General features: G+C 38.7%; 1 protein-coding gene across 6 annotated transcripts; it reads right to left on the bottom strand.

The window, feature by feature from the left end:
* On the bottom strand, positions 1 to 25359 carry LOC143889465 (Noc2p family). Of its 6 annotated transcripts, XM_077393680.1 has the most exons (15): positions 25205 to 25359; positions 23119 to 23174; positions 20147 to 20247; positions 17692 to 17772; positions 17533 to 17578; positions 17314 to 17405; positions 13093 to 13164; positions 12321 to 12842; positions 11499 to 11801; positions 5843 to 6172; positions 5147 to 5353; positions 4979 to 5065; positions 1019 to 1113; positions 816 to 941; positions 1 to 545 (listed from the first exon to the last, which is right to left on the bottom strand). In XM_077393680.1, the coding sequence occupies exons 4-15, from the start codon at positions 17746 to 17748 to the stop codon at positions 281 to 283; spliced, it is 2202 nt and encodes a 733-aa protein (XP_077249795.1). In that variant the 5' UTR covers positions 17749 to 17772; positions 20147 to 20247; positions 23119 to 23174; positions 25205 to 25359; the 3' UTR covers positions 1 to 280. The 6 variants fall into 6 exon arrangements, with proteins under 6 accessions (XP_077249795.1, XP_077249799.1, XP_077249793.1 ...); XM_077393684.1 differs by lacking the exon at positions 20147 to 20247 and having other exon boundaries at positions 17692 to 17764; XM_077393678.1 differs by lacking the exon at positions 20147 to 20247 and having other exon boundaries at positions 25205 to 25358.
* Positions 25360 to 25772: the final 413 nt, after the last annotated feature.

Raw genomic sequence — 25772 nt, 5'->3', positions numbered from 1 at the left:
TACCTTCAATGTTTTATACCTTCCCATTTAATCACAGGAATTAAATGTCAGTCAAAACTTCCCTCCACCATTGAAGGAAGTAGCTCCAAAGGTTCCAAACTAACTAGTAAGCTTGTGTCACACCTGTTCTAGAAAAGATTTTTCTTTTCCTTTTTTGAGTTTTCCCCCCTCATGCCTCAAACTCTTTGAAGCTACCAAAATTTGTCCCATGAACTTGGGTTCTCTTCAACAAGAAAAAAAGATACTGATCAGTTTGAAAAGAATTTGAATCAGAGCCTTGTCAATTCACAGTCTTCCTTGCTTTCGGCTTCTTTGCACGTGGTTTTCTTCGCTTCAACAAAGCACTAGATGGTTTCCTCTTCCTGTTCTCCTGTTTCATTGGCTTTCGTTTCTCACCAAGCTCTTCCTCTGAAGAGCCCTTCACAGGTTCATCTTCATCAGCCTCATCTTCTTCTGAACTCAGAACCAACTCCTCCACAACATCCTCATCTATCCCTCCCTCTTGATACATCTTTTTCAAACTTTTAGCCTTCTTAGCACCAGCACTGCATTCCAATACATTTTGAGTCTCACCAAATAATAATAAGAGTGAAGTGAAAGTAGACCAATATAAAAACACAACTGCTATTGGCACTTTCATGTTTAGATAATTGCACTAACTCATCTTGTCTTTTATTATTTAAACCTTTTTTACAATTCAAAAGCTTTCAGAATCCAATTAAAAAGAAAGGACTGGCTGAGTTTGTGCAATTATAAAAATATGGTAGTGCCATACCAGTAGCCTATAAAAAACATGGAAATACTGAAATTCATACTTGGAGTCACTTCCAGGTAACCATGGTGAGTTAAAGACAGCAGTCCCTTCCTCTCGGTCCACGGGATCTTCAGCAATTTCTGATATCTTACTATCAAACACCGACGATTTCTCCCCAACAAGAACACTGAAAATTGTGAAAAGGAGTAAGCAGTTTTCTGACTCTGCAAATAAACATGATAAAAAAATAACATGGACACAAACCTGGATTTAATAATTGAGTCACTCCTTTGTTGAGCTCTTGCGCGTATGTTATCAACATATTTGGACAAAGGACTTGCTCTTGAATCCTTTTCAGCCTATCATGAACAAAAAATTGATCATGTTTATTACCAAAAAAAAAAAAGAAAAAAAAAAAGGGGGGGGGGGGGGGGGGGGGGGGGGGGTTAGTTCAACTCCAATGTTAAATGGTTTAAGATCCAACTCGAATCTTATATGCCAAACATGAACCATACGATTACCGAGGAAAATAGAAATGCATAGGGTACATGTGTTATTGGTTTAAAAGTATATTTAATATGGAGGGATAATAAAATGGACCTGCAGGAACATACTAATAATTTCTTCCATGTTTCAATTTTTTTTTGAAAGATGACTTTTATTACCAAGCAACGAAAAACAGAGAGGGGGACAAGACGTTCCCAAACCCTGTGATTACAAAAACCATACGGTGAACATCATTGAAAAGTGCAATCCATAAAGTAATTTGCACCAAAAAGACGGTCTAGTCCGATGCGATATAGACAACCATAGAATCCATAATAACGCCGTCTTTCGCCAATCGATCTGGCATCTCATTAGCCAACCTCCTCCTATGCTTGATAGTGGGCCTGATAACGCTAATCAAGTCCCTGATCTCCGAAATGAAATTTTGGATGCGCCATCGTCCTTTAGTGTCGGTAGACGCCCATGAGATTGTGTTTGCTGAATCGCCTTCAACAATGAGGGGTCCCAAGTTGTGCTCTGAGCACCACTTGAGTCCGAAAAGTAACGCTCTTACTTCGGCCTCGTTTGCATCACATACACCCCCCAGCCTGGAATAGGACATCCGTATCCTCTCGTTGGAGTCCTGAATCACACCACCAATCCCAGCCTTACCAGGATTGCCAAGTGAGCTCCAGTCAAAATTCAATTTGTGCCAATTAAGCTCCCTTCCTTGTTTCAAATTATCTGTCAGCTTACACTCCAATAATAAGGCCTGTTCGTTTGGGATAATGACAACCGATTGCCACCCCCACAATCCAATTATTGGACCCAAAATTACATTAATTTTGGGTCCAATAATCAGATTGGGGGTTGACAATTGATTGCCACTATCTCAAACGAACAGGGCCTACATATAAAATCCAGGGTTGCTAGAAAAACAAGACACCCGTTTGGAGAAAAAGACGATGCCCTCTAACGTGACACGTGTGCAGTGTGCTAGAAACAAAAAGGAGAGCCCGTATCGCAAAAAAAGAAACCGTTTGAAAATGACCAAATCAATGGTCATTTTCACTCCCGTCATTATTTCCAGGACGGGATTCTGTTTTAAAAGTGTTTTCCTATAAAATCTATTGACGTTTGTAAGTATGATTCATTTGGTCATAACTGATACCTCTGTAATTTTAGTATTATCTGTAAAGGTTTAAAGGATGTTACCATTTATAATCTGAATTTATATTAGTATTGATCTATGATTTGGCCGACACTTCGAATTTATTGCCGACTCACGTGTCCTGTCGTGTCCGACACGACAGACACGACACGCGTGTCCACACGTGTGCACACTCCTTTGGACACTTTCACTTGTATGGCTGGAAGTGTCAGACTTAATGTGGGTATGTGGACATGTTTTTGTACCGTGTCAAGTGTGACATTCTGTTTTTTTATTGAATATTGTGTTTACCACATTTAGACAACTCGTATCCATGTCGAAACTGGACACACGCATATCCACAAATCCTTATTACATATACTTTCTATTTTAGCCGTGTCCCCGTTTCTAAAGTTTGAGGGTTTGCCGTGTCCGACGCTCCATGTCCGTGTCGACACGCGACACTCGTGTCCGTGTCCACAAATCATAGGTATTGATGTTTGCATAATGAGTAGACAAAACAGCGGCCAAAAGACAAAAATGGGACCCAGCCTGTGTTGCATGGATTCTTTGTCCCCCTATGCCGAATCCGTGTCAACACATCTCCGCATCCGAATCGGACATGGATTCACGTGGGACACCCGGATTCTTGTCGTAGCCGTGCCCTGCACGAATCCTATTTTTTTCGAGCGAATCTGATTCATTGTTGTCTCTTTTGAAATGTGAATCCTGTATATTTTCCCTTTAAACGTATTTTCTTCTTAAGTTTTTTTATATGAAAGCACAACCCGTACTCTTTTAATAAAAACCATAGCGCCTCGATCCTCGAACATCGACCCCCTTCCTCCTTCAACTCTCTTAATACAAAATTCGCCTCAACCCTCTACCCTCAAATTTTTCATGAATATATATGCATACACACATCTTTACTATTTTGGATACCACTACCCACTGCACATCATCATCGATGAAGACCGATACCTTCATTATTTTCGATGAAGACCGATACCTTCACTTTTCGACTTCTTTCCTCCATAGTTCCAAGCTTTGTTTTCTTTATTTCATCTGTATTGTTTCGGCTCGTTGCCCCTTTCTTTGTATCTTTTTAAGACCCCCTCGGTCTTTGTTTTATTAATGAATTTATCCTTACCATTCAAATATATATATATATATATATATATATAGAGGAAAAGGATTGTACGCTCGAGCGTACCAAGCTTATGGTACGCTCGAGTGCCCAATCACATGTGGGCCCACTTTGTTAGGATGATCCAAAGCATTCATTTGAAAGGCCCTTACATAGATGAGGTGTGTACCAAAAATCAGCTCCATAGGATCATCCTAACCCATCCATTTGTGGAGGGCAAAATGGACAGACCACAAATCTGCCCATTTTTGCCCTCCACTTTTGGAGGGGTTAGGATGATTCAATGGAGCTGATTTTTGGTACACACCCTATCTATGATAGGGCCTTGCAAATGAATGCTTTGGATCAGCACAAAAAATGTGGGACCCATGTGATTGGGGCACTCGAGCGTACCATAAGCTTTGTACGCTCGAGCGTACAATCCTTTTCCTCATATATATATATATATATATACATACTAGTAAAAAACCCCGTGCGATGCACAGGCCGACAAAGAACTGTACGAACCACATCATAGGTTGATCCAAACCATCACAACATCAATAGGTTGTGCCCGTAAAATCATTTTCATACGCTGATCCTAGCCGTCCAATCTATAGAGGTTTCCATAATTAAAAAAGCATAAAGGAGGGGGGTAGGATTGAAACTATGTGGCTTTAATGGGTGCCTTTGTTAAAAAGCATAAAGGAGGGATTGAAAATATGTGGGTTGAATGGGTGCCTTTGTTAAAAAAAGTCAAAAAAAGTGATGTGTAATTCTCATAGAATTTTGGGAGAAATTCAAATAATTCTCTCCTTTTCTCTTCTGCTATATATATATATATATATATATATAGAGGAAAAGGAGTGTGCGGTCGAGCGCACCTAAGCTTAGGTTCGATCGAGGGCCCAAACACATGGGTCCCACATTTTTTGTGCTGATCAAGACCATTCATTTGCAAGGCCCCATCATAGATAGGGTGTGTACAAAAAATCAGGTCCATTGGATCATCCTAACCCCTCCAAAAGTGGAGGGCAAAAATGGGCAGATTAGTGGCAAACGGTGTCTGTCCATTTTGACCTCCACAAATGGATGGGTTAGGATGATCCTATGGAGCTGATTTTTTGTACATACCCATCTATGTAAGGGCCTTTCAAATGAATGCTTTGGATCATCCTAATAAAGTGGGCCCACATGAGTTTGGGGCCCTCGACCGCACCTAAGCTTGGTGCGGTCGACCGTACAATCTTATTCCTCTATATATATATATATATATATATATATATATATATATATATATATATATATATATATATATATATGAAAATTTTATTTTATTTAAAAATTACCGAATCCGAATCCTACTTTTGGGGGTTTGCCGAATCCAACACCTCAAATCAGTGTCGGATCCCGACACGCGAATCCGAATCCATGCAACACTGGACCCAGCAAAGACGCAAACCTGAAGAAATGATGCGACAGCAGGATCACTGGGTGAAAACGCAATGTTCATACGCTTTGAATTTATAAACTCAGAACTTGCCTCCACCTGCAAGGAAAAAAAACTCATACTTAAGAATATGCACTGGAAAAGGACAATGAAAAAACCATGACAGCAAGTAGAAGATACCTGACGAATGAGCTCCTTCAATTCTCTGCGGAACCTCTGGACCTTGGTAGATTTACAGAAGCTTTTCAAACGTGTGAGTGGAATAAATGCGAGTTCAAAGAAAGCAACAGAATAACTCCATTGAGCTAAATGCTCCGCAAGTTGTTCCACCACAGAAAACACACATGCCTCCTGAAATGCGCGGGTATTCAATCTTGACTTGCTTACCTGCCAAAAAAATTTTCACCAGTTACAGTTGGCATGTGCAGAAGACCGTAGTTTTAAATTTCGGCTGAAACCGAAATGTGTCGGCCGACGTTTCGGATTTCAGCCACGACACGAAATTTACTGGTAATCAGAAATTTACAAGATAGCGAAATTTCGGAAAAAAATTCATTTTGTACCCTTTTTACAAAATTTCAACAGAAATTTGAAACTTTCAGACGAAATTTTATGATCCAACGAAATCGCTGAAATTTCCAAGAAAATTTCAGAAATTACAACCGAAATTTTAGTACGAAGTTAGTACACATTTTCGTACGTATGAAGTTCGTGCAAAGTTCATACACATTCGTACGAAGTTTGTACATACGAAGTATTTCCACGAAAGTTTCAGAAATTTCCACAGAAATTTTCCACCGAAATTTTAGAAATTTCAGTGAAAAAATTTATTCTTTTTTTATTACATAATTTCAGGAGACTGATAATTAACTCCACCTTCAATGTAGTTCGCAAATCAACTGCCTCGCCAACACCTCCAATAGGAGGCCTAGTCAGTTCTTTCATCTCCAACATATCAAGGAGGAGAAGGGAAACAGGTATATAAGTACCGGTGGCGGCACCAATGCGGTTAAGCATTCTAGTACACCGCAATCTAACAGGGAAGTACCGCGCAGTTGGAACCAATCGGGGCACCCCGGAAATTATTTGCGTCAGTGGGTATGCCAGAGGTCGAAAATCAGCTTCAGAACCATAGGCACAGATAACTCCAGTCCAAAGTTCAAGGCAATTCATGAACTTCCTATTATAAACTTTCCGAAATGCTTCCTACGAAACAGTAAAAACATAGGATTTGCATTAATTCCTCATGGATATGTATGGAAAGTCAAAAGACACAAAACTATGAATATTATCATAGGAGACAAGCCCGTGATGTGTTATACACATGCAACTACAGCAAATAATGTGATGGATAATCAACAGCTGATCTCAAACTATAACAAGGAGATGGTGCTTCTAGTTTTATTAGCAAGCTGGAACATATTAACAGGGTCACACGAGTATACATGGCTCTAGGTTTCTCTGTTCTATTCTAAGTTATTTGCACTTATTTGGGTATTTATAAACTTAATACTAAAAATGTAATTATATGAACAAGCAAGGAATAGTGAGATTGATGGATATTTGTCAACAGAGAAAATTGCCAAAATTGCCAAAGAAAGATCAGGTGTTGGGGAGTAACTTTAAGAGGAGTTATATGGCATCCGGGTGCATTTATCCAAGGAAAATTATCGGCAGAAAAGGTATAGGTGGGATCCAGGGGTTTGGTGATCCAACCCATACATCTGTTAGGGCCTACAATGGATCAGAACATACCAAAAAATCAGACGATTTTAATACTGATATGTGGAGATTTTTGCATCACTATCTTCTTACTTTCTAATTACAAACAAATGTTCAAGGTCTAGCATCATCTAATGGTGAAGGGTTTTGGGGCATGGACATCCGGCGGTGGGGTATCAAATGAATAGCTCCAGATCACTAAACAAGTGGTCCCACCTGTGATCTTGCCCACACTTAATTACTGCTGGAAAAATAGTTCTGGTGTCATATAATTCATCTACAACACCTGCAAAAAGTCATTTAATGTTAGGTTTTGTAGTAAAATCAATTAAAAAGGGAAATCAATCAGCTGACCACACGCTAGGAGAAGGAAATGTGTAAGATGTAGTGTCTCAAATTGAAAGACACTATCAGCCCTCGATGCTATCACTTGTATAAAACCTAAAAGCTGTTTCGGTCTGTTGTGCCTCAACCTCGTTCACAAGAAACTCCACTTGAGAAACAATCAAGCATTGATGTAATTCCATGACATTGTGAATTTGGATTCACAAAGCCAAGATATAGTAATTCCATAGTTGGTTTTATATCTCTTGAAGTTGAAATTTTGAACACGGGATGTGAGAATATAGAAGTCATTCGTATATTCCCTAATTTGTGATATTTCCTTTCCAAAGTTAATGATATTGTTGATAAAGAATATCTGCGCGGTTGGTTTGGGACCAGATTAATTTCACGATATTCTCTATGAGTTGATTTTGTCCTTACCCATTTGAACTCTAGTGATAGAATTTGTTGCCACCATGTAGATACGTATACATTTGAGTTTGATAGCCATAAGCATCAATTTTTTTGGTTTTTGACATCATAAATATTTGAAAGTCGTTTGTACTTCAACCAACCTATCGAATACTTGCACCAGGTGTTCATAAAAATCAGGTATGTTCACTTTTAACACGAGAGTCCAGATCACTTCTATAAAACCCATGTTGCTGGAGTTGTGCTCCTTACACAAACCCCCTGATAATTCCGATCAAGTGGATCGTCATTTGAAGTCCACGGATTGATTGGTGGTCTAGGGATTCTAGGGTTTGCAACAACATCATTGGTGCCATAGATTCCAGGTGGCTCATATTGTTGGAAAATTGCCCAATCAATTGGTGTAAAGATTGAAACTCCTCTCGCTCATAAACACAATAACAGCACAAAATTAGTTGTCTTTTGTGGCAAACATTGGGCCCACTAGACAATTAAAAACACCAGAGAGAGATCCCCAACAACCACAAGTTTCTCGATCCACACAAACCCCCCGATAATTCTGATCAAGTGGATCGTCATTTGAAGTCCACGGATTGATTGGTGGTCTAGGGATTCTAGGGTTTGCAACAACATCATTGGTGCCATAGATTCCAGGTTGCTCATATTGTTGGAAAATTGCCCAATCAATTGGTGTAAAGATTGAAACTCCTCTCGCTCATAAACATAATAACAGCACAAAATTAGTTGTCTTTTTGTGGCAAACACTGGGCCCACTAGACAATTATAAAACACCAGAGAGGGATCCCCAACAACCACAAGTTTCTCGATCCACACGCCTACATCCTCTGCCTCCTCTCTTCCCTCCGCTTGTGAGATCTTGGAACCCTAAAATTCATCCTCTCCCATCAACACTTCTCTGATTTCTTTTTCATGATTTAGCTCTTCTTTATAACCCCAATGGATAAATCATGACAAAAAACTCGTTTCCCTACAATAATGGAAGAATTGGAACTCTGACACCGAGAACCCATTCAAATTAATCGAACACAATAACTTGGATTTTCTCTAGCACTCATCTCATGAGATTAGTTTAGGAATCATTATTGAAATACCATTTCCATTTTCATCTTCAAAAGCCTCAAGTGCAAAAGAAGTTAAGTTCATTTGAGGTATAAAATGGGGTTTTCGCTGATGATGTCCTTCGGATTCTCTCCAAATTGCCTACTAATCACTCTTCCTAGGCAAAATTGCCTGTAAGTTTTAGAATAGATGGACTTCTAAAAAGTACCTCATTCAACTCTAAAACGAAACATCAACCAACTATCCAATTGTATCGGTAGAGATTATCCCAGATGGATGTATCTTGAATATAGTAATTGTTCTGTGTCCTCGCTGCAAGAAAGAGTGCTTCTCAATAATAAAATAATGATATATCTTGTCTTGAAGCTTGCAGGAAGAGAGAGAGATGAATATGAAATACAAGAATATGAGAAACCTTTACAAGATTGACATCTATTTATAAGTATGTCTCCATAAAACTGTGTAAACCCAGATTTTTATTGATCAGCCCTGCGAACGATATGCATATATAAAACTTAAATCTAACATTTCTTATTTAAATATTTTAAATTCAATATTTCTTACATCAATTATGTAGAAAACCGAGAAATACCTTCTCAAATAAGGATCAACCATGATTTGCAGCAACCGTAAAAAGAATGTGAGAAACACAATCACACAATGCAACAAGACAAGATTTATGTGGTTCGGCAGTGTGCCTACATCCATGGGAGAAGAGCTTTCACTATTTCGGTTTAGGGTTACAAAACTCTTCTTCTTGGCCAAGAAAACCTAGCTACCCGTAACCCTAACATGTGGCTTATATATCAACGCCACTACATGGGAAAAATTACCAAAATACCCCTTTAGTTAAACACGAAAAAATAAATTTTCCTTCAGGGGCGCTGCCCCCTGCACCCCCAGCAAGCTAACCGGGCAGCTCAACCCACAGTCTATCGGGGTCCTGTACAGTGCCTGAATACAAGACATCTGCACAATAGATTCAATATCCAAATTGCCACTCTCGTATCAAACAAAAAATTTGACAAAAAAAAAATTGAAGTAAATTGAAATAGGGAAACAGAGAGGTGTAGAGCCATCTTGTTGCTCAGAGTACCAGCAGCGATCATGCCATTAGACTACCACAGGATAGGCCTGGTGATTTCTCTAAATTAGTGAAATCATACTGGACAGCACCAATTTGCTTCATCAAGATGATACAATAAGCAAACAAAAAGGTCATGATAGATCTGTGGTGGGAGCAATTCATCAAATAGTACCATAGAGATCACATAGTCCACCGCCTTCAATTGCCTAATTGGCTGAGAGAGAGAGAGAGAGAGAGAGAGAGAGAGAGTCTACTCACATTGGACCCATTGCCCAGGTGGTTTGGCCAGTAGTGGGTCAAGAAATATTGAATGGTGATGTGGGGGTGGTTTCCGAGGAATAAAAATAACCTGTGGTTTTCTTCAGATTTGGCGAGCATCTGGAATAACTAGTGAATTACAACTCTATTGCACTGCAATTGGTGCATTGGTCTTTGCAGGGTTAATGCTTTTTTGTTGCTTAACAATAATTGTTGTTTTTCCGATATCCGTGCGTTCATCAATTTTCTTTCTCCCTCATAGAGGAAATAAGGTGGTAAGGGTGTCAGTTTTGGCTCGGGCACAGAAGCTCGCTCGAGCTCGGCTCGGTAAGGGCTCGGCTTGAACTCGGCTCGAAGCCTTAACTAGCCGAGCCCGAGCTAGGCCAGGCTCGGCTCGTTAAGGCTCGATTTAATATATATATATATATATATATATATATATATATATATATATATATATATATATATATATATATATTATATACACGAAAAGGGCTGTCCAAGGAGTGAAAGGGGGAGGCAAAATATATCACTTCTTTTTTGGAACCCCTTTTGTTGCTTGGACCACCCCCCCTGTGGTGTAAAAAGAGTAGTCGAATTACACTAGATGGGAAAGATGAAGGGGTGTGAATATAGGATTTTGGGGGTCCATTAACGAGCTCGGTAAGGCTCGTGAGCCTGGCCGAGCTCGAGCCAGGTTCGAGCCCGAGCCGAGCCCAGGTAACGACCTTAACAAGCCGAGCCGAGCTGGGCCAAGCTCGGCTTGGCTCGGCTCATTTACACCCCTAGTGGTGAGATGGTATACTATAAGAAGAAGAGGGAAGCACTGTGTGTACCGTTGTTGTGGGAAAAGAGTACTATGGCCGTTGGAGAGAGACACAGAGATAGATGCCTTTTTCCTATTTTCCCTTTATTGTTTAAAGGTAATACCAACGGTTGGCAGGTATTACTGCCCCGGCCTCTTGAATGTCACAAAAAACAAATAAGGTTGTGCCCTTATGGTGTTTTGGGTGTTGAGATATCAATACACACACATATTTAACCCTGGGTTTGATGCCCCCTACATGTGAATTCCCATGCAAATAAACTAAATTACTGCATGTGAATCACCCCACTGTTGCTTCTTGAGAAAGATATGAAGCAATGCTGGGTTAACCATGTCTCCAAGGCTCCAACCTCTGATTCTTTGACGCATAGGAGATTAAATTTGTAATAGAATTTCTCAGGAACCTTGATTAAAAGTTCAGTCACCATGCGATGGTAACTTTTTTAAAGGGCTTTAAACATAAACTGCATGGACAGAAAAGAAATACTACATTGCGTCATTGCCTACTTCAATATGCTACATAAAAAGATAACTGTATTAAGGTTAACACCTAATATACATTATTAAAACAGAAAAAGGGATAATATAGAATAATGAAATACAATGACAAAAAAAAATCTCGAAATGTGTTGCAATTGCTCTCATTTACTGAAGAATTATAGCTCTAATTAGCTCAAGAATGAATATACACAACTAAATGACAAATTGAACCATAGGCAATAAAGATTACTATACGAAAAGGAAAAAAGCAATAATACATTGTTCTACTAATTGTTATGCAAGGATAAATGATAACATGTTACCTTAGTTTTTACGGTAAGGGCATCTCTTAATATCATTCCCAACTGTCGAATGAAAACAAAAGCATGTTGATATGCACATGGAAGGTCCACGCCATAAAGTTCGACGACACAGTTTCCAAGAAACTGAATATGCTGCAATTCTGATGCATTAACATATTGGCAATTCAAAGTATAGGCCTTGTATATACCTTTCAAACATGTCTCTAGACAATCAGAAGAAATACGAATGCATAAGTCTCGTAGGAATAAAAATGAAACAACTGGAAGGGCACCGCCTCCAGTACCCCAGAAGTGAAGGGCAACCTGTAACAACAGTACAGAATCACTCTCAACAAGAGCACTTGGTAAATCAGTTCTGAAAATAAAGTAATTACATATGAAAATAAATATTTTCTACAGGTAACATAGCCTAATATTATGGAAAGAATTGATGCCTCAGAAGTCCGTACACATCTAGCATTCAAAGGTCCAATAAATCAAGAGGCATAGTTTTAAATTTTGGCCACCAAAATCTGAAATTTTGGCCGAAATATTTCGGTTTTGGTCCAAACCGACACCGAAAGTACATTGAATCGGTTTTTTACAGGATTTCGGCAAAATTACAGATTATTTACAAGATTTCCACTGAAATTTCCATCGAAATTTTGTAAATTTCCTTCGAAATTTTAAAAAAATACTGAATTTTACATGATTTCGGCCGAAATTTCACGGAAACTGAAATATTTTGATTTTGTTGCTGGCCGAAACCGAAATTTAAATCCTTGCCAAGAGGAGAGCATATTATTAGAGAAGAAGGGAAATAGCTACAAAAATTCTGCATACCTTAATGTACTTCCTTAAGAGGTTTGGAAATGCAGCTAAAAATATGGCTGAATATCTGAGGCGCCGTAAGGTGAATGAGATCATCTGATTGTCTGTCATTTGGTTCAATACATGAAGGGCATTTCCAAGATATGACTTCATTAAATAGCCGTGGTTCTTCCATTCTTTGGCAGTCATCAGATTCACAACGGTTTCCTTCTTTCCTCCAGAGGTAGGGAATTTTAACAACTCTCGAAGAATTAAATCCATTTCACTCAGAACAAACACCATTATTTTATTGAATACACTGCTAGACATGATACTAAATTTCGTTGAAGAGTCATCTTCACCAGCATCACCATAATGGCATGCAGTCCTGAACGCTCTCATAAGAGATCGGACTGCACCTAAATTTCCACTTTCTCGAATTGCATTGCACCAGGAATCAACGATTGGGGTAGTAATAACTTTCACCGATGGTTTTTGTTCCTTCTCTGAAGGAATTTGAGGTTTTAAGTCATCCAAATCCGTTTCAGCGTCTTCCTGCACATAGATTAACTATTACACAGCCTTCATATGAGCTATACGCATGGTTTTAAATTTCAGGCCGAAATTTCAGTCAAATTAAATTTTTTTTTCCGGAATTAAATATATTAGCCGAAATTTAGGCCAAAAAAATCTTTTCCGAAAATTTTTGAATTTTTTACTGAAATTTTGTCTGAAATTCAGGATTTCGGCCGAAATTTCAATCCTTGGATATTATATACATATGCAATGCTGCCGATATACTCACATCAGCATCTTCATCGTTGAACTCTAGAAGCTCCTTATCATAATCTTTCAAGAACTGATAGAATTCTGGGTCCTGTGAAAAATAAAATCATCAGCATCCGAACTGGACAGGTCGTTTCTGGAAACAACCCTACATGACAGGTCATTATAAAAGAGTAAAGCCTGAAAACATATCCATTGAAGTGACAAATGAATATAAACCTCACCTGGAAGAACAATTTAGTTGATAATTAGCAATAGACAATCAATTCATAGCGAGAAATAATGCTGTGAACATGAACAAATCCATTTCTAATGTGTATATGCAGACCATGTGTGTGGTTATCCTTTGAAAGATGTCACAGAAAAAATCCCCTCTAAGATAGAGGCAAGACAGCAGTGGAGATCAATGTTCTAAATGTAAATTTTGATATGCATGCCAGTCACCATGGAAACGGAAATATATCGGTTTCTCATGTAAATCTAGCTCTGATACCAAATTGGAGCAAACCCAAGGGTCGGAGAACCTTAGGAGTTCGATGGGTCAACCTTCAAGTTATAATAGTACAACCATTCCCAAAATTCAGATTAAGTACATGAAAGCGATCAAATCGCGTTAGGGTTCTCACTAGTTAGTTAACCATTGACATAATTCATCAATAGACATAATTAGTTAACCATTGAGATAATTCATCAATAAACATAATTCGGGTCGCACCAGTTTCGGTTTGATATTTCAGTGGAAATATTGTAAAATCAAGGAAATGTATGGAAACATATGCAAATGGTGGAAATCTAAGATGAAACTTCAGAAAATGCTAGAATAACCACAATACACACTCAAAAACTATCACATAAAGGGAACCCCCATAATGGTCTAACACCATTGAACACCCAGTGGCCTGCAATGTCGCGCATGTCCAGAGCATTAAGTTTCATTCTAAACTCAAAATGCATACAACGAGAGAAATGTAGGAAACATAAAATGTAGGAAACCACTTCATTCATAACATCAATAAAAATACCATATGATATCCCCCAACATAAAGTACAATTTAATGTCACCAAGGGCTTTTTTGGAAGGCTGATACTTTCATTCAGTTAATTTGTCTAAACTAGTAACCACAAAATCTGAATACAAATTGCCAGGTAGAAAAAGGGCACAAAATAGAAATGTGTACACAATTTCCTTGAAAGAAAATACCACTGGGCCCACACATTAGATGATCCAATTTATCCACCTGCTCTCTAACCCTTTAATTTGCGAAAACTTTCCCATGAATGTGGACTTTTCTTTTTCTTTTTATAACCATTCATGTAAAAGGTAGTAAACGAAGGGTTAAGATCATATCATGTGTCGGATCTTTGGGTCATGGCCCATATATGCAAGGGCCTAATATGCATCCACCATCTTTCAGCACAATAAAATAAGCAAAGGGAGATGATTTTTTCGCCTCCCCCTCTTAGCCGTGAATTGGGGACAGACTTTGACGCTTTTTGACGTCAAATCATGCTAAAAGGGGTGTGCATAATCCTACAGGGTGGGCGGCGGCTAAAAAATCATAGCCCTAAGCAAATGGTCATACTTATGTTTGGAAGTCATCATTAACTCAACATAAAGAAGTTAAAACTCCCTAACATTAAACACAAGAAAGATGATATTGCACGCCCTAGTATTGATAATAGCAATCCTCATTTAATTTCACACTTTATGATTGCAGCCCCAACATGGGAAAAATACAATGGGGCCTATCTGTTTGGATGATCCAAACCTAAATATGTCATACCCCAAAAATCACCTCAATATAACAGAGAACATGACCTAGGATAGGAGAGAATGGAAGAAAATGATCCATCTAGACGAACCCAACTAGTGTCAGGATTAAACTTAGTCAATTTGAGCAGGGTAGATTCTTTCACCTTCTTCATGAAAATTTTCTAAATGATTCATTAGCCGACCCCAACTAGTTTGGGACAAAGGCTTAGTTCAGTTGAGTTGAGTATGATCCTGGGGGGCGAAAAAAATCATAGCCCTAAGAAATGGTCATACTTAAGTTTGGAAGTCATCATTAACTCAACATAAAGAAGTTAAAACTCCCTAACATTCAACACAAGAAAGATGATATTGCACACCCCAGTATTGATAATAGCAATGCTTACTTAATTTTACACTTTATGATTGCAGCCCCAACATGGAAAAAATACAATGGGGCCTATCTGTTTGGATGATCCATACCTAAATATGTCGTACCCCAAAAATCACGTCAATATAACAGAGAACATGACCTTGGATAGGAGAGAATAGAAGAAAATGATCCAAGTAGACAAACCCAACTAGTGTCAGGATTAGACAGTCAATTTGAGCCAGCTAGATTCTTTCACCTTCTTCATGAAAATTTTCTAAATGATTCATTAGCCGACCCCAACTAATTTGGGACAAAGGCTTAGTTCAGTTGAGTTGAGTATGATCCTAAACCTCTGATCTGTAGAGGCTAGTATAATGTGTCATCCATTTTAAACCTCAACAAATCAGAAAGTTAGGATCATCATATGGTGATGCCTCAGGGTTCTCAAATATGCACTCAAAGCTTAAGAACCATTAAGGTGCTTTAGTTGTATTTTCCCTTTAATTTAGAGCGTTTGCCCTCGTTTGCTCAGAGGATAGGGGCATATCCTCTTGTTGGCACCCTATTTTTCTATAATATTTGAGATCCTCCATGGGGCGCATTCCTTTCTGGGTTTAAAAAAATAAAAATGACTTTTGGAGAATTCTGAAAGTGTGTAGTGATTTGTACGAGTTATACAGGATTCCTATAATCTCTATGTCAGAATGGACAGTGCTCTCTTTTAATGAGAGATAGACTCATGACACCCTCTAATTGTTACGACACATTAATACAAGCTGGCAAAGACTTGATTAAATAAAACAAACAAAATAAAATAAAATAAAAGGGTTCATGCTTGCATTTATTTAAAAAAAGGGTTCATGCTAAAATACTAAATGTATATAAACACAGGAAAATAACATTACGCCTCACCATGGCCTAGTAATAGCCTGGCACAAAAATAACCGAAAGATCCAGTGATCTCTAGGACCCTGGGCAATATGCACGGGTACTAGTGGACTATGAACATTGTTGGTTGTGTGATGTAACATCGCACTACACCAATAAAAGGGGCTCTCGCCTAGATCCTGGGTCAGAAATGGAACTGGATTGGATCTAAGTTGGATGTGATAGTGTGTTGCTGGGTCTACAATGGATCTGTACTCTAAGGTCAGGATCCATCCCTAACAAAAGTAGAGAAGAATCCATGCTGAACCAAATTGGAGAGCTAGTAATGAAAGAGGAGACTCCTCTCATTGTCCTAAATTGGAGGGTGACTAGTGGATATCAACATAGCAATTGCAAAATTTAGGATCCTTTTGCAATGGCTCATCCAGAAAAGGGTCATTGAAACGTTTCCAACAATCATCTTTGCATTAAATCCCTAGGCTCCTCCTAACCAGAATTCCCCTTTTGCTTGTCTTCATTCTCCGAAATAATGTGTGCCTCCTCAACGCAAAGAAAAACATCATTCAACAAAAAAATAAAGCTGAGAGGCACACATCTCTAGAGATATAAAATAGAATCATGGATATACCATGCATAATGAAAAAAAGTATTTATCCTAAGGCGAAAAAGGAAGTGCCTCCGTGCACATGCATGCCCATGATGATGACTAATAAAAACGTTCTTTAATTACATGTCAGAAAAGCCATTTCAAAATTACATGTCAGAAAACTAAATTTGTTCAGGACTCCGTGTTGAAAATTTCCTAATTGCATTTTCATTAGTATCAACCAATTAGTCTTCTCAAGGTCCACTCTTGTTGTTATCCCTTATATTTTTATTTTCAAATTGGACCGAGACAGATTTTTCTTTGCCGAGTAAGCTAGACATGAATTAGTTGCAAAATCCTTGGCCCGTACCACTAAGCATGGGTCCCTTGTTGAAGATTATGTTGATCCATCGGCAAAATATGAAGACAAAGCAAAAAATAATCACAACAATATGCCTGGGAATTAAAAAAAAAAACGTTTATAAGCTAGACCATAATAGGGGAACAAAGAACTAATCCCAAAAATGATAGGCCATTACAGATGAAAGGCTGAAAGCATTGTTACCAAATATCAATGGCTTTGGCATCTAAAGTCAGTCCACTAATTAGTAGATGGGGAAAGCTTGAAAATATAACGACATACCTTCTCTTCAAGTCTCTGTAATTGCTTCATATGCTCTCTTGCTTTTTCTCCAGATTGTGAAACATTCTCTTCTGACATGTTATCGTTTTTACCTGATCATTGAAACAAAGCAACCAAGTTAAAAAAGAGGCAAAATTCCACCCAACTGCTATCCATAATAGAAATTTAACCTAAGCCAAAGAAAAGGGAACTCCTAATTAATTTTTTTTTAAAAAAAACCTGAATCATCAATGTCTGGTAATGGATGCATCGAGCCTTCCTCGTCCTTTCAACATTATAAAATAAAAATAGAAAATAAAGATAAGAGGAAATCAGTCAATGTATAACAACAGAAGATAATGAAGTCATAGATTGGTAAGAAAAGGCATTGGGTAGAACCTCTTCGATGACGGTGCCTTTACCAAGCTTGTTACCCCCTTTTCTTTTAATACCCATAGATTCACAAAAGATCCTGTCAACCTTATCAAAAAATTCAAGAACCAATTACACTTGGTCCAGAAAGACATTTCAAAATTTCAAACCACAATGCAAATTAGTCAAACAAATCACGAGATTGTATCAATTGTTACGATTCGCAAAAAGGACAAATGAATAGAAAGAGAAGCAGGAAAAAGGGAACCTGATTTAAGTAAAAACAAATTTGTAAATAAATATAAGTAGAGTAGCAAGAGAAAAGATTGATCGAAAGTGTGACCGAAAAAGAAAACATATTCAAATTTAATTACAGCAGACACTTGCAAATATAGCTACAATGGATGCTCCAAACAACAATCTAACCACTATAATTCTATAAAAAAAAAAACTAAAGAAATCAAAGCAAGAAGAGAAAAAGGGAAGAGTTAAAGGGGATTGCATAGTGCCAATGTGTTAAAATGTTGACTAGATAGGTGTAAAGGGGAGAGGATTTATCTACTTTGTGATTCCGATCACGCATTCATATCATCCCAATACACAAGGGTTGTCGGTGAGGAATGCTGGAAGCTTACCATTAGGAGCCCTATGAGCATGATCTGAATCATTAATCTAACACAACACCCCCACAGCCCACAGCCCACCCCCAATTAAGGCAACGTATCTAGAAAATCAATGAGCGGACAAATCATAAATATTTGGTTGTCATTGTCAGATGACTTATTGTAGGCCATGGCATCTTCATGGTGGGGCCTTTTGGATGAGTGGTCTAGATCATGTTGTTGTCATGTCAGTTGGCAGAAATCCATACATGTATATACTACATTCATATCATTTCGGTCGACATGATCGAAACAAACATCAAAACTATCACCAATATAACTGAAATCTCGGTTGAAATTTTGTAACGATTTCACATTCAGTGAATATGGTTCGCTGACCATGTAAAATGGAAGCATGTCAGCTGAAACCAACATGTGTCAACAGATATTTGTTACCATGTGTCAAACGAAAGGAGAAACATATGATATTAACTACATGTGTGAAAAAGAAATGAGAAAGAAAGATTGGTTGACTAGTTCAATCAGTGTTTCAAAATGCGGCTAAAGCAAATACTAGTTGACTCGGTACAATGCGGCCGATCACTTAGTTAACACAGCTGAGTAATTGGTTAATGTGGTCATAACTCGGGCGAATTAAAGGAGCTTTGATTGACTATTTAGGGCAAAACGTAGACTTGGACAAGAACGCTTCCAAGGTAAAAAGGAGGAGTAAACTTGGAGGAGTCCATGATGATGCAGGGGGAGCTTTAAAACTATGGGTTCAATAGTAAAGAAGTCGCAGTACATTGAAACCCGTCCAAATTAACAATACCTAATTTCCTCTTGTACTGATCAAATGGGATGTCATCCATTTTACTATCTCCAGATGGGATTGCGAAGTTAATCTAGAAAATCAAAAGCTTAACAAACCTGGAAAGGTTTAAGAGATAGGAGCTTCCATTTTCAAGACCTGACGTAGAATGTACTGAAGGAAGAGAACATCAACGTAGAGAACTCATTAAGGACAACAAATCCATAAGAGGGAAGATGTTTAGATTCAAGTGAAATGTCAAGGTCCACTCAATCATGCTTATCCCACAAAGCTCAGTGACTCACATGCAAGAGATGAGTGTTCTTTCGCTAAGAGTACAGTCTTATGAAGGGGAAAGGAGAGGAAATTCATAGGTTCATTCATGCTTGACCCGGAAAGCTCAAAGAATCGCAAGATGGAAATAATGTCATTAAACTAAGATATTTACTCATTACAGGGATACATGAAAAAATGAACAAGAAGCCTAAGAATGGCTTAGCAAAACATGTGCTAGTTAAAATGAACTCACATGGGCTTGTCCCACGAAACTCGAAGAGTCGCATACAAGAGATCGTACGTACTTTTATTCATTGGCTCTAATACAATAGTGATGAGGTACTAGCCCTCTATAATGATCATAGAAGCAACTAATCAGGCTTCAAGCATGTTTTCTGGTTCCAAAAGCAGCAAAAAATGAAAAAAAAAAAAAAATAGCACATCGAATTGCACATTTGATAACTTTATAAAGATACCCACCCAAAAAAATTTATAAAGAGACTACTTGCAATTTGAATATTGCACATCTAATTCTATTAAGAAGAGCAAACTTGGTTATAATTGCAAGCTACAACAATCACACCACTAAAGTTAGTGTAGCAAAATCATAATTGAACAACCCAAAACTGCAAAAACAAAGCCCATTTCTGAATTATATAGCAATTCTAAAGTTTGTATGAATGTTATGAACATAATTTGAAATAACTGGTCGAGAGAGGAAAGGATAGAGTGGGAATCAAAGCTCTGACTATAACGTGTAACTAAGAAAAACAATAGAAACGAAAACACTAACCTTTTTGGAATTTATTTTTCTTCCTTTCTTCTTCTTCTTTCAGACGCTGACGGAAGCTTAGAGCAGAGAGAGATACAGACAGAGAATGAGCGGAGCGGGGGCTGAAATTGAAAAAAAAAAAATTAGGGTTTTTTTTTCGGAGGGAGTTGCGAGGGTGCGCCGTGCGCATATAAATTTGCCCCCTCTAACCTTGTTACCGGTTGTGTGTGAAAGCCACAACCGGTACGGTTGCAACTCGGGTTGGGTTCAACCCGAAAAAAAAAAGTCAGGTCGGATCGGGTTCAGGTTTGGGCTGAGTTTTTCCAACCCAGATCGAGGTCGGTCGGGTTCGGATTGAGGGTTTGAGCAACCCGACCCGTGCGAAACCCGATATTTTTTATCAAAAAATTTTTGTAAGCTTAAGAACTCGGGTTGGGTTGGGTCAGGTTGAACTCGGGTCAGATCAGGTTCGAGTTGGAAAAGAGGTTTCCTCGGGTTCTGTTCACTTGCGTTCCCGGGAAAGCAAATCCCTAGAAAACAGCCTCTTATATTTTCCTTGACAAGACAAAATTCTGATGTTCTTGCTTTCCCGGGAAAATAGAATTACACATGGGGAATTTCTACAATAAGTAAAAAAACACTCGGATTTCGTTTCCCGGGAAAACTAGTGCAAAAAGAAGGGCAAGCAATTTTCCTGGAAACCTTTTCCTGTGCAAGTGAACAGTCCGAAACAGTCCAGGGAAACCTTTTCCTGCACAGATTCCCTGGATTTCTTTTCCTAATGCCACGTCAGATTCTCAGGAAACAGTTTCTTTTCCTTTCCCGGGAAAAAAAATGAACAGAGCCCGGTGTCTCTCTCTGGCTCCGTTCACTTGTTTTCCTGGGAAAGGAAAAGAAAAGGTTTCCCGAGAATCTGACGTGGCAAAAGGAAAAGAAATCCTGAGAAACTGTGCAGGAAAAGGTTTCCCACGCCTGTTCACTTGCGCAGGAAATCTCGGGAAATTGTGCAGGAAAAGGTTTCCCACGCATGTTCACTTGCCAATTAAACATTGGTGGGATTTATCTACTTTGTGATTCCGATCACGCATTCATATCATCCCAATGCACAAGGGTTGTCGGTGAGGAATGCTGGAAGCTTACCATTAGGAGCCCTATGAGCATGATCTGAATCATTAATCTAACACAACACCCCCACAGCCCACAGCCCACCCCCAATTAAGGCAACGTATCTAGAAAATCAATGAGCAGACAAATCATAAATATTTGGTTGTCATTGTCAGATGACTTATTGTAGGCCATGGCATCTTCATGGTGGGGCCTTTTGGATGAGTGGTCTAGATCATGTTGTTGTCATGTCAGTTAGCAGAAATCCATACATATATATACTACATTCATATCATTTCGGTCGACATGATCGAAACAAACATCAAAACTATCACCAATATAACTAAAATCTTGGTTGAAATTTTGTAACGATTTCACATTCAGTGAATATCGTTCGCTGACCATGTAAAATGGAAGCATGTCAGCTGAAACCAACATGTTTCAACAGATATTTGTTACCATGTGTCAAACGAAAAGAGAAACATATGATATTAACTACATGTGTGAAAAAGAAATGAGAAAGAAAGATTGGTTGACTGGTTCAATCAGTGTTTCAAAATGCGGCTAAAGCAAATCCTAGTTGACTCGGTACAATGCGGCCGATCACTTAGTTAACACAGCTGAGTAATCGGTTAATGTGGTCATAACTCGGGAGAATTAAAGGAGCTTTGATTGACTATTTACGGCAAAACGTAGACTTGGACAAGAACGCTTCCAAGGTAAAAAGGAGGAGTCAACTTGGAGGAGTCCATGATGATGCAGGGGGAGCTTTAAAACTATGGGTTCAATAGTAAAGAAGTCGCAGTACATTGAAACCCGTCCAAATTAACAATACCTAATTTCCTCTTGTACTGATCAAATGGGATGTCATCCATTTTACTATCTCCAGATGGGATTGCGAAGTTAATCTAGAAAATCAAAAGCTTAACAAACCTGGAAAGGTTTAAGAGATAGGAGCTTCCATTTTCAAGACCTGACGTAGAATGTACTGAAGGAAGAGAACATCAACGTAGACAACTCATTAAGGACAACAAATCCATAACATAAGAGGGAAGATGTTTAGATTCAAGTGAAATGTCAAGGTCCACTCAAACATGCTTATCCCACAAAGCTCAGTGACTCACATGCAAGAGATGAGTGTTCTTTCGCTAAGAGTAGAGTCTTATGAAGGGAAAAGGAGAGGAAATTCATAGGTTCATTCATGCTTGACCCGGAAAGCTCAAAGAATCGCAAGATGGAAATAATGTCATTAAACTAAGATATTTACTCATTACAGGGATACATGAAGAAATGAACAAGAAGCCTAAGAATGGCTTAGCAAAACATGTGCTAGTTAAAATGAACTCACATGGGCTTGTCCCACGAAACTCGAAGAGTCGCATACAAGAGATCGTACGTACTTTTATTCATTGGCTCTAATACAATAGTGATGAGGTACTAGCCCTCTATAATGATCATAGAAGCAACTAATCAGGCTTCAAGCATGTTTTCTGGTTCCAAAAGCAGCAAAAAATGAAAAAAAAAATAATAATAACACATCGAATTGCACATTTGATAACTTTATAAAGATACCCACCAAAAAAACTTTATAAAGAGACTACTTGCAATTTGAATATTGCACATCTAATTCTATTAAGAAGAGCAAACTTGGTTATAATTGCAAGCTACAACAGTCACACCACTAAAGTTAGTGTAGCAAAATCATAATTGAACAACCCAAAACTGCAAAAACAAAGCCCATTTCTGAATTATATAGCAATTCTAAAGTTTGTATGAATGTTATGAACATAATTTGAAATAACTGGTCGAGAGAGGAAAGGATAGAGTGGGAATGAAAGCTCTGACTATAACGTGTAACTAAGAAAAACAATAGAAACGAAAACACTAACCTTTTTGGATTTATTTTTCTTCCTTTCTTCTTCTTCTTTCAGACGCTGACGGGAGCCTAGAGCAGAGAGAGATACAGAGAGAGAATGAGCGGAGCGCGGGCTGAAATTGAAAAAAAATTAGGGTTTTTTTTCGGAGGGAATTGCGAGGGTGCGCATATAAATTTGCCCCCTCTAACCTTTTTACCGGTTGTGACTTGTGAAAGCCACAACCGGTACGGTTGCAACTCGGGTTGGGTTCAACTCGGAAAGAAAAAGTCAAGTCGGATCGCGTTGGGTTGGGTTGGGTTGAGTTCAGGTCGGGTCGGGTTCAGGTTTGGGCTGAGTTTTTCCAACCCAGGTCGAGGTCGGTCGGTTCGGATTGAGGGTTTGAGCAACCCGACCCGTGTGAAACCCGATATTTTTTATCAAAATTTTTTTGTAAGCTTAAGAACTCGGGTTGGGTTGAGTCAGGTTGAACTCGGGTCGCATCAGGTTCGAGTTGGAAAAGAGGTTTCCTCGGGTTCTGTTCACTTGCGTTCCCGGGAAAGCAAATCCCTGGAAAACAGCCTCTTATATTTTCCTTGACAAGACAGGATTCTGATGTTCACTTGCTTTCCCAGGAAAATAGAATTACACATGTGGAATTTCTACAATAAGTAAAAAAACACTCGGATTTCGTTTCCCGGGAAAACTAGTGCAAAAAGAAGGGCAAGCAGTTTCCCTGGAAACCTTTTCCTGGGCAAGTGAACAGTCCAGGGAAACCTTTTCCTGCACAGATTCCCTGGATTTCTTTTCCTAATGCCACATCAGATTCTCGGAAAACAGTTTTTTTTCCTTTCCCGGGAAAACAAGTGAACAGAGCCCGGTGTCTCTCTCTAGCTCCGTTCACTTGTTTTCCTGGGAAAGGAAAAGAAAAGGTTTCCCGAGAATCTGACGTGGCAAAAGGAAAAGAAATCCCGAGAAATTGTGCAGGAAAAGGTTTCCCACGCCTGTTCACTTGCGCAGGAAATCTCGGGAAATTGTGCAGGAAAAGGTTTCCCGCGCCTGTTCACTTGCCAATTAAACATTGGTGGGATTTTCACAATGAGACTCACATCTGATCTAGAACCTGTTTTGAATAGATAGGTTTTTAAGTTTTGTAATTTCTATCTTTGTCTCTGTGTGTATCCACTACCTTTTTTTTTCAATAATTAGAGCTTCTAGCAAAACAGAACCCCCTTTTATGAAATAAAACTTTCATAGAATGGCTTAGTGATACAGTGACACATGTGCAAGAAAACAAGGACAATGGTCTGAAAGTAGAGCAATTGTTTTCATGGACATTTTTCGAATCAATAAAAAATAAAGCAGGCACATTAATGAGCATCACTTAATTTATGTAAGCTTCTTCAATTCTTGAGACTGTTATACAGGAGTATATTTACAGAGGAGAAGATCAAACCAGCCATGAAATCATATTAGCCGCATGATGCTACCTATAGAAAAGTGCTCTACATGGGTGTCTCATAAATGCTTACAGTGCTTGTGGGTGATTCTTTTATCTAAGAACATGTGTCCTATCAGCTAACACCTTTCATGAACATTTTCTTTATCTAAATCTGCTAATAACACCAAGCAAAATTTGCGGTCTTTTTTTTTTTGAATGATTCATGCAGTTTCCCATTTCAAAAGCCCCTTTTTTTTACTTTTATTTTTCAACTTTGTCCAAAACTAGAAAGAAGAAACCCATTTAAAAAAGAAAAAAACCATCTCATTAGTTTCTTAGCTTTCTTCCTAACCAGAAACAGAGATTAACCGAGAGAAACCCTCTTCAAAAATCCGATTTTTTTCACCTTTCTCAGGACGAGAGAGAGAGAGAGAGAGAGAGTAAACCCTCTTCAAAAACCCAATTTTTAGAGAGAGTAAACCCTCCTCAAAACCCCCATTTTTTTAGGTTTCTACGGAACTATAAACTGAGACAGACAAAGAGAAACCCATTTCAAAAACCCAACATTTTCCACCCTTCTTCCTCACCAAAAACCCTAAACAATCACTGTATAGAGGGAAAAAAGAAGAAAAAAAAAAAACCAAAAAAAATAGAAACGAAGATTAGAGGAGAGAAACATACCTGTAAACCTTAGCTTGCCGTGGAGGGAGGAAGAATGGAGGAAGAAGACTGTGTAGGGTTTTATTTTTATTTATTTAATTTGTTTTTGGGGTTCGGGGGCGCGCGTATAAATTTGCCCCCTTCAACTTTTTACCGGTTAGGAAATCCACATAGGGCCGGCAACGGGGCGGGTCGGGGCCGGATGTTGGGGTCCCCTACCCCTTCTCCTCCCCGCGGGGAATATCTAATCCCCTTCCCCTCCCATTCCCCTCCCCGCATCCTTCGGGGACAAAATCCCCGCCCCGCCATCACCCCCTCTTTAATCATTGATACACTGATGCTGGGTGTCCCTAATCAACTTGATGCAATTTCAATATATAAAAATGTTATAAACTAACATACTTGTAGACGAAGGAGATATATTTCTTACTCTTCAGAATATAGCAAAATCCCTTGAAGTACTGACTTGACTCTTGAGTGCCCTCGCAGCAGTCGCACCAACAGGCGTTATAAACCCAAATAGATGCCTGAGCAATGTTCAGAGGCTTGGGAATCACCAAAATGCAAAAAGTGAACTGTGTCCCTAACC

This window comes from Tasmannia lanceolata, unplaced genomic scaffold (genome assembly GCF_043159265.1).
Source record: "Tasmannia lanceolata isolate RefF3 unplaced genomic scaffold, GAP_Taslan_0.1 ptg000013l, whole genome shotgun sequence".
In the NCBI taxonomy this organism is placed as follows: Eukaryota; Viridiplantae; Streptophyta; class Magnoliopsida; order Canellales; family Winteraceae; genus Tasmannia; species Tasmannia lanceolata.
The sequence above is the reverse complement of the archived record's forward strand: the minus strand, read 5'-3'. Positions and strand labels throughout refer to the sequence as shown.

Excerpts from the sequence above, each read along its gene's own strand:
- LOC143889465 (XM_077393680.1), bottom strand. The coding sequence starts at position 17,748 with ATGGGTATTAAAAGAAAAGGGGGTAACAAGCTTGGTAAAGGCACCGTC. Across the intron at positions 6,173-11,498 it reads CCCTTACCGTAAAAACTAAG|GAAGCATTTCGGAAAGTTTA; the intron begins GTAACATGTTAT and ends ACTGTTTCGTAG. Across the intron at positions 5,066-5,146 it reads TGAAGGAGCTCATTCGTCAG|GTGGAGGCAAGTTCTGAGTT; the intron begins GTATCTTCTACT and ends TTTTCCTTGCAG.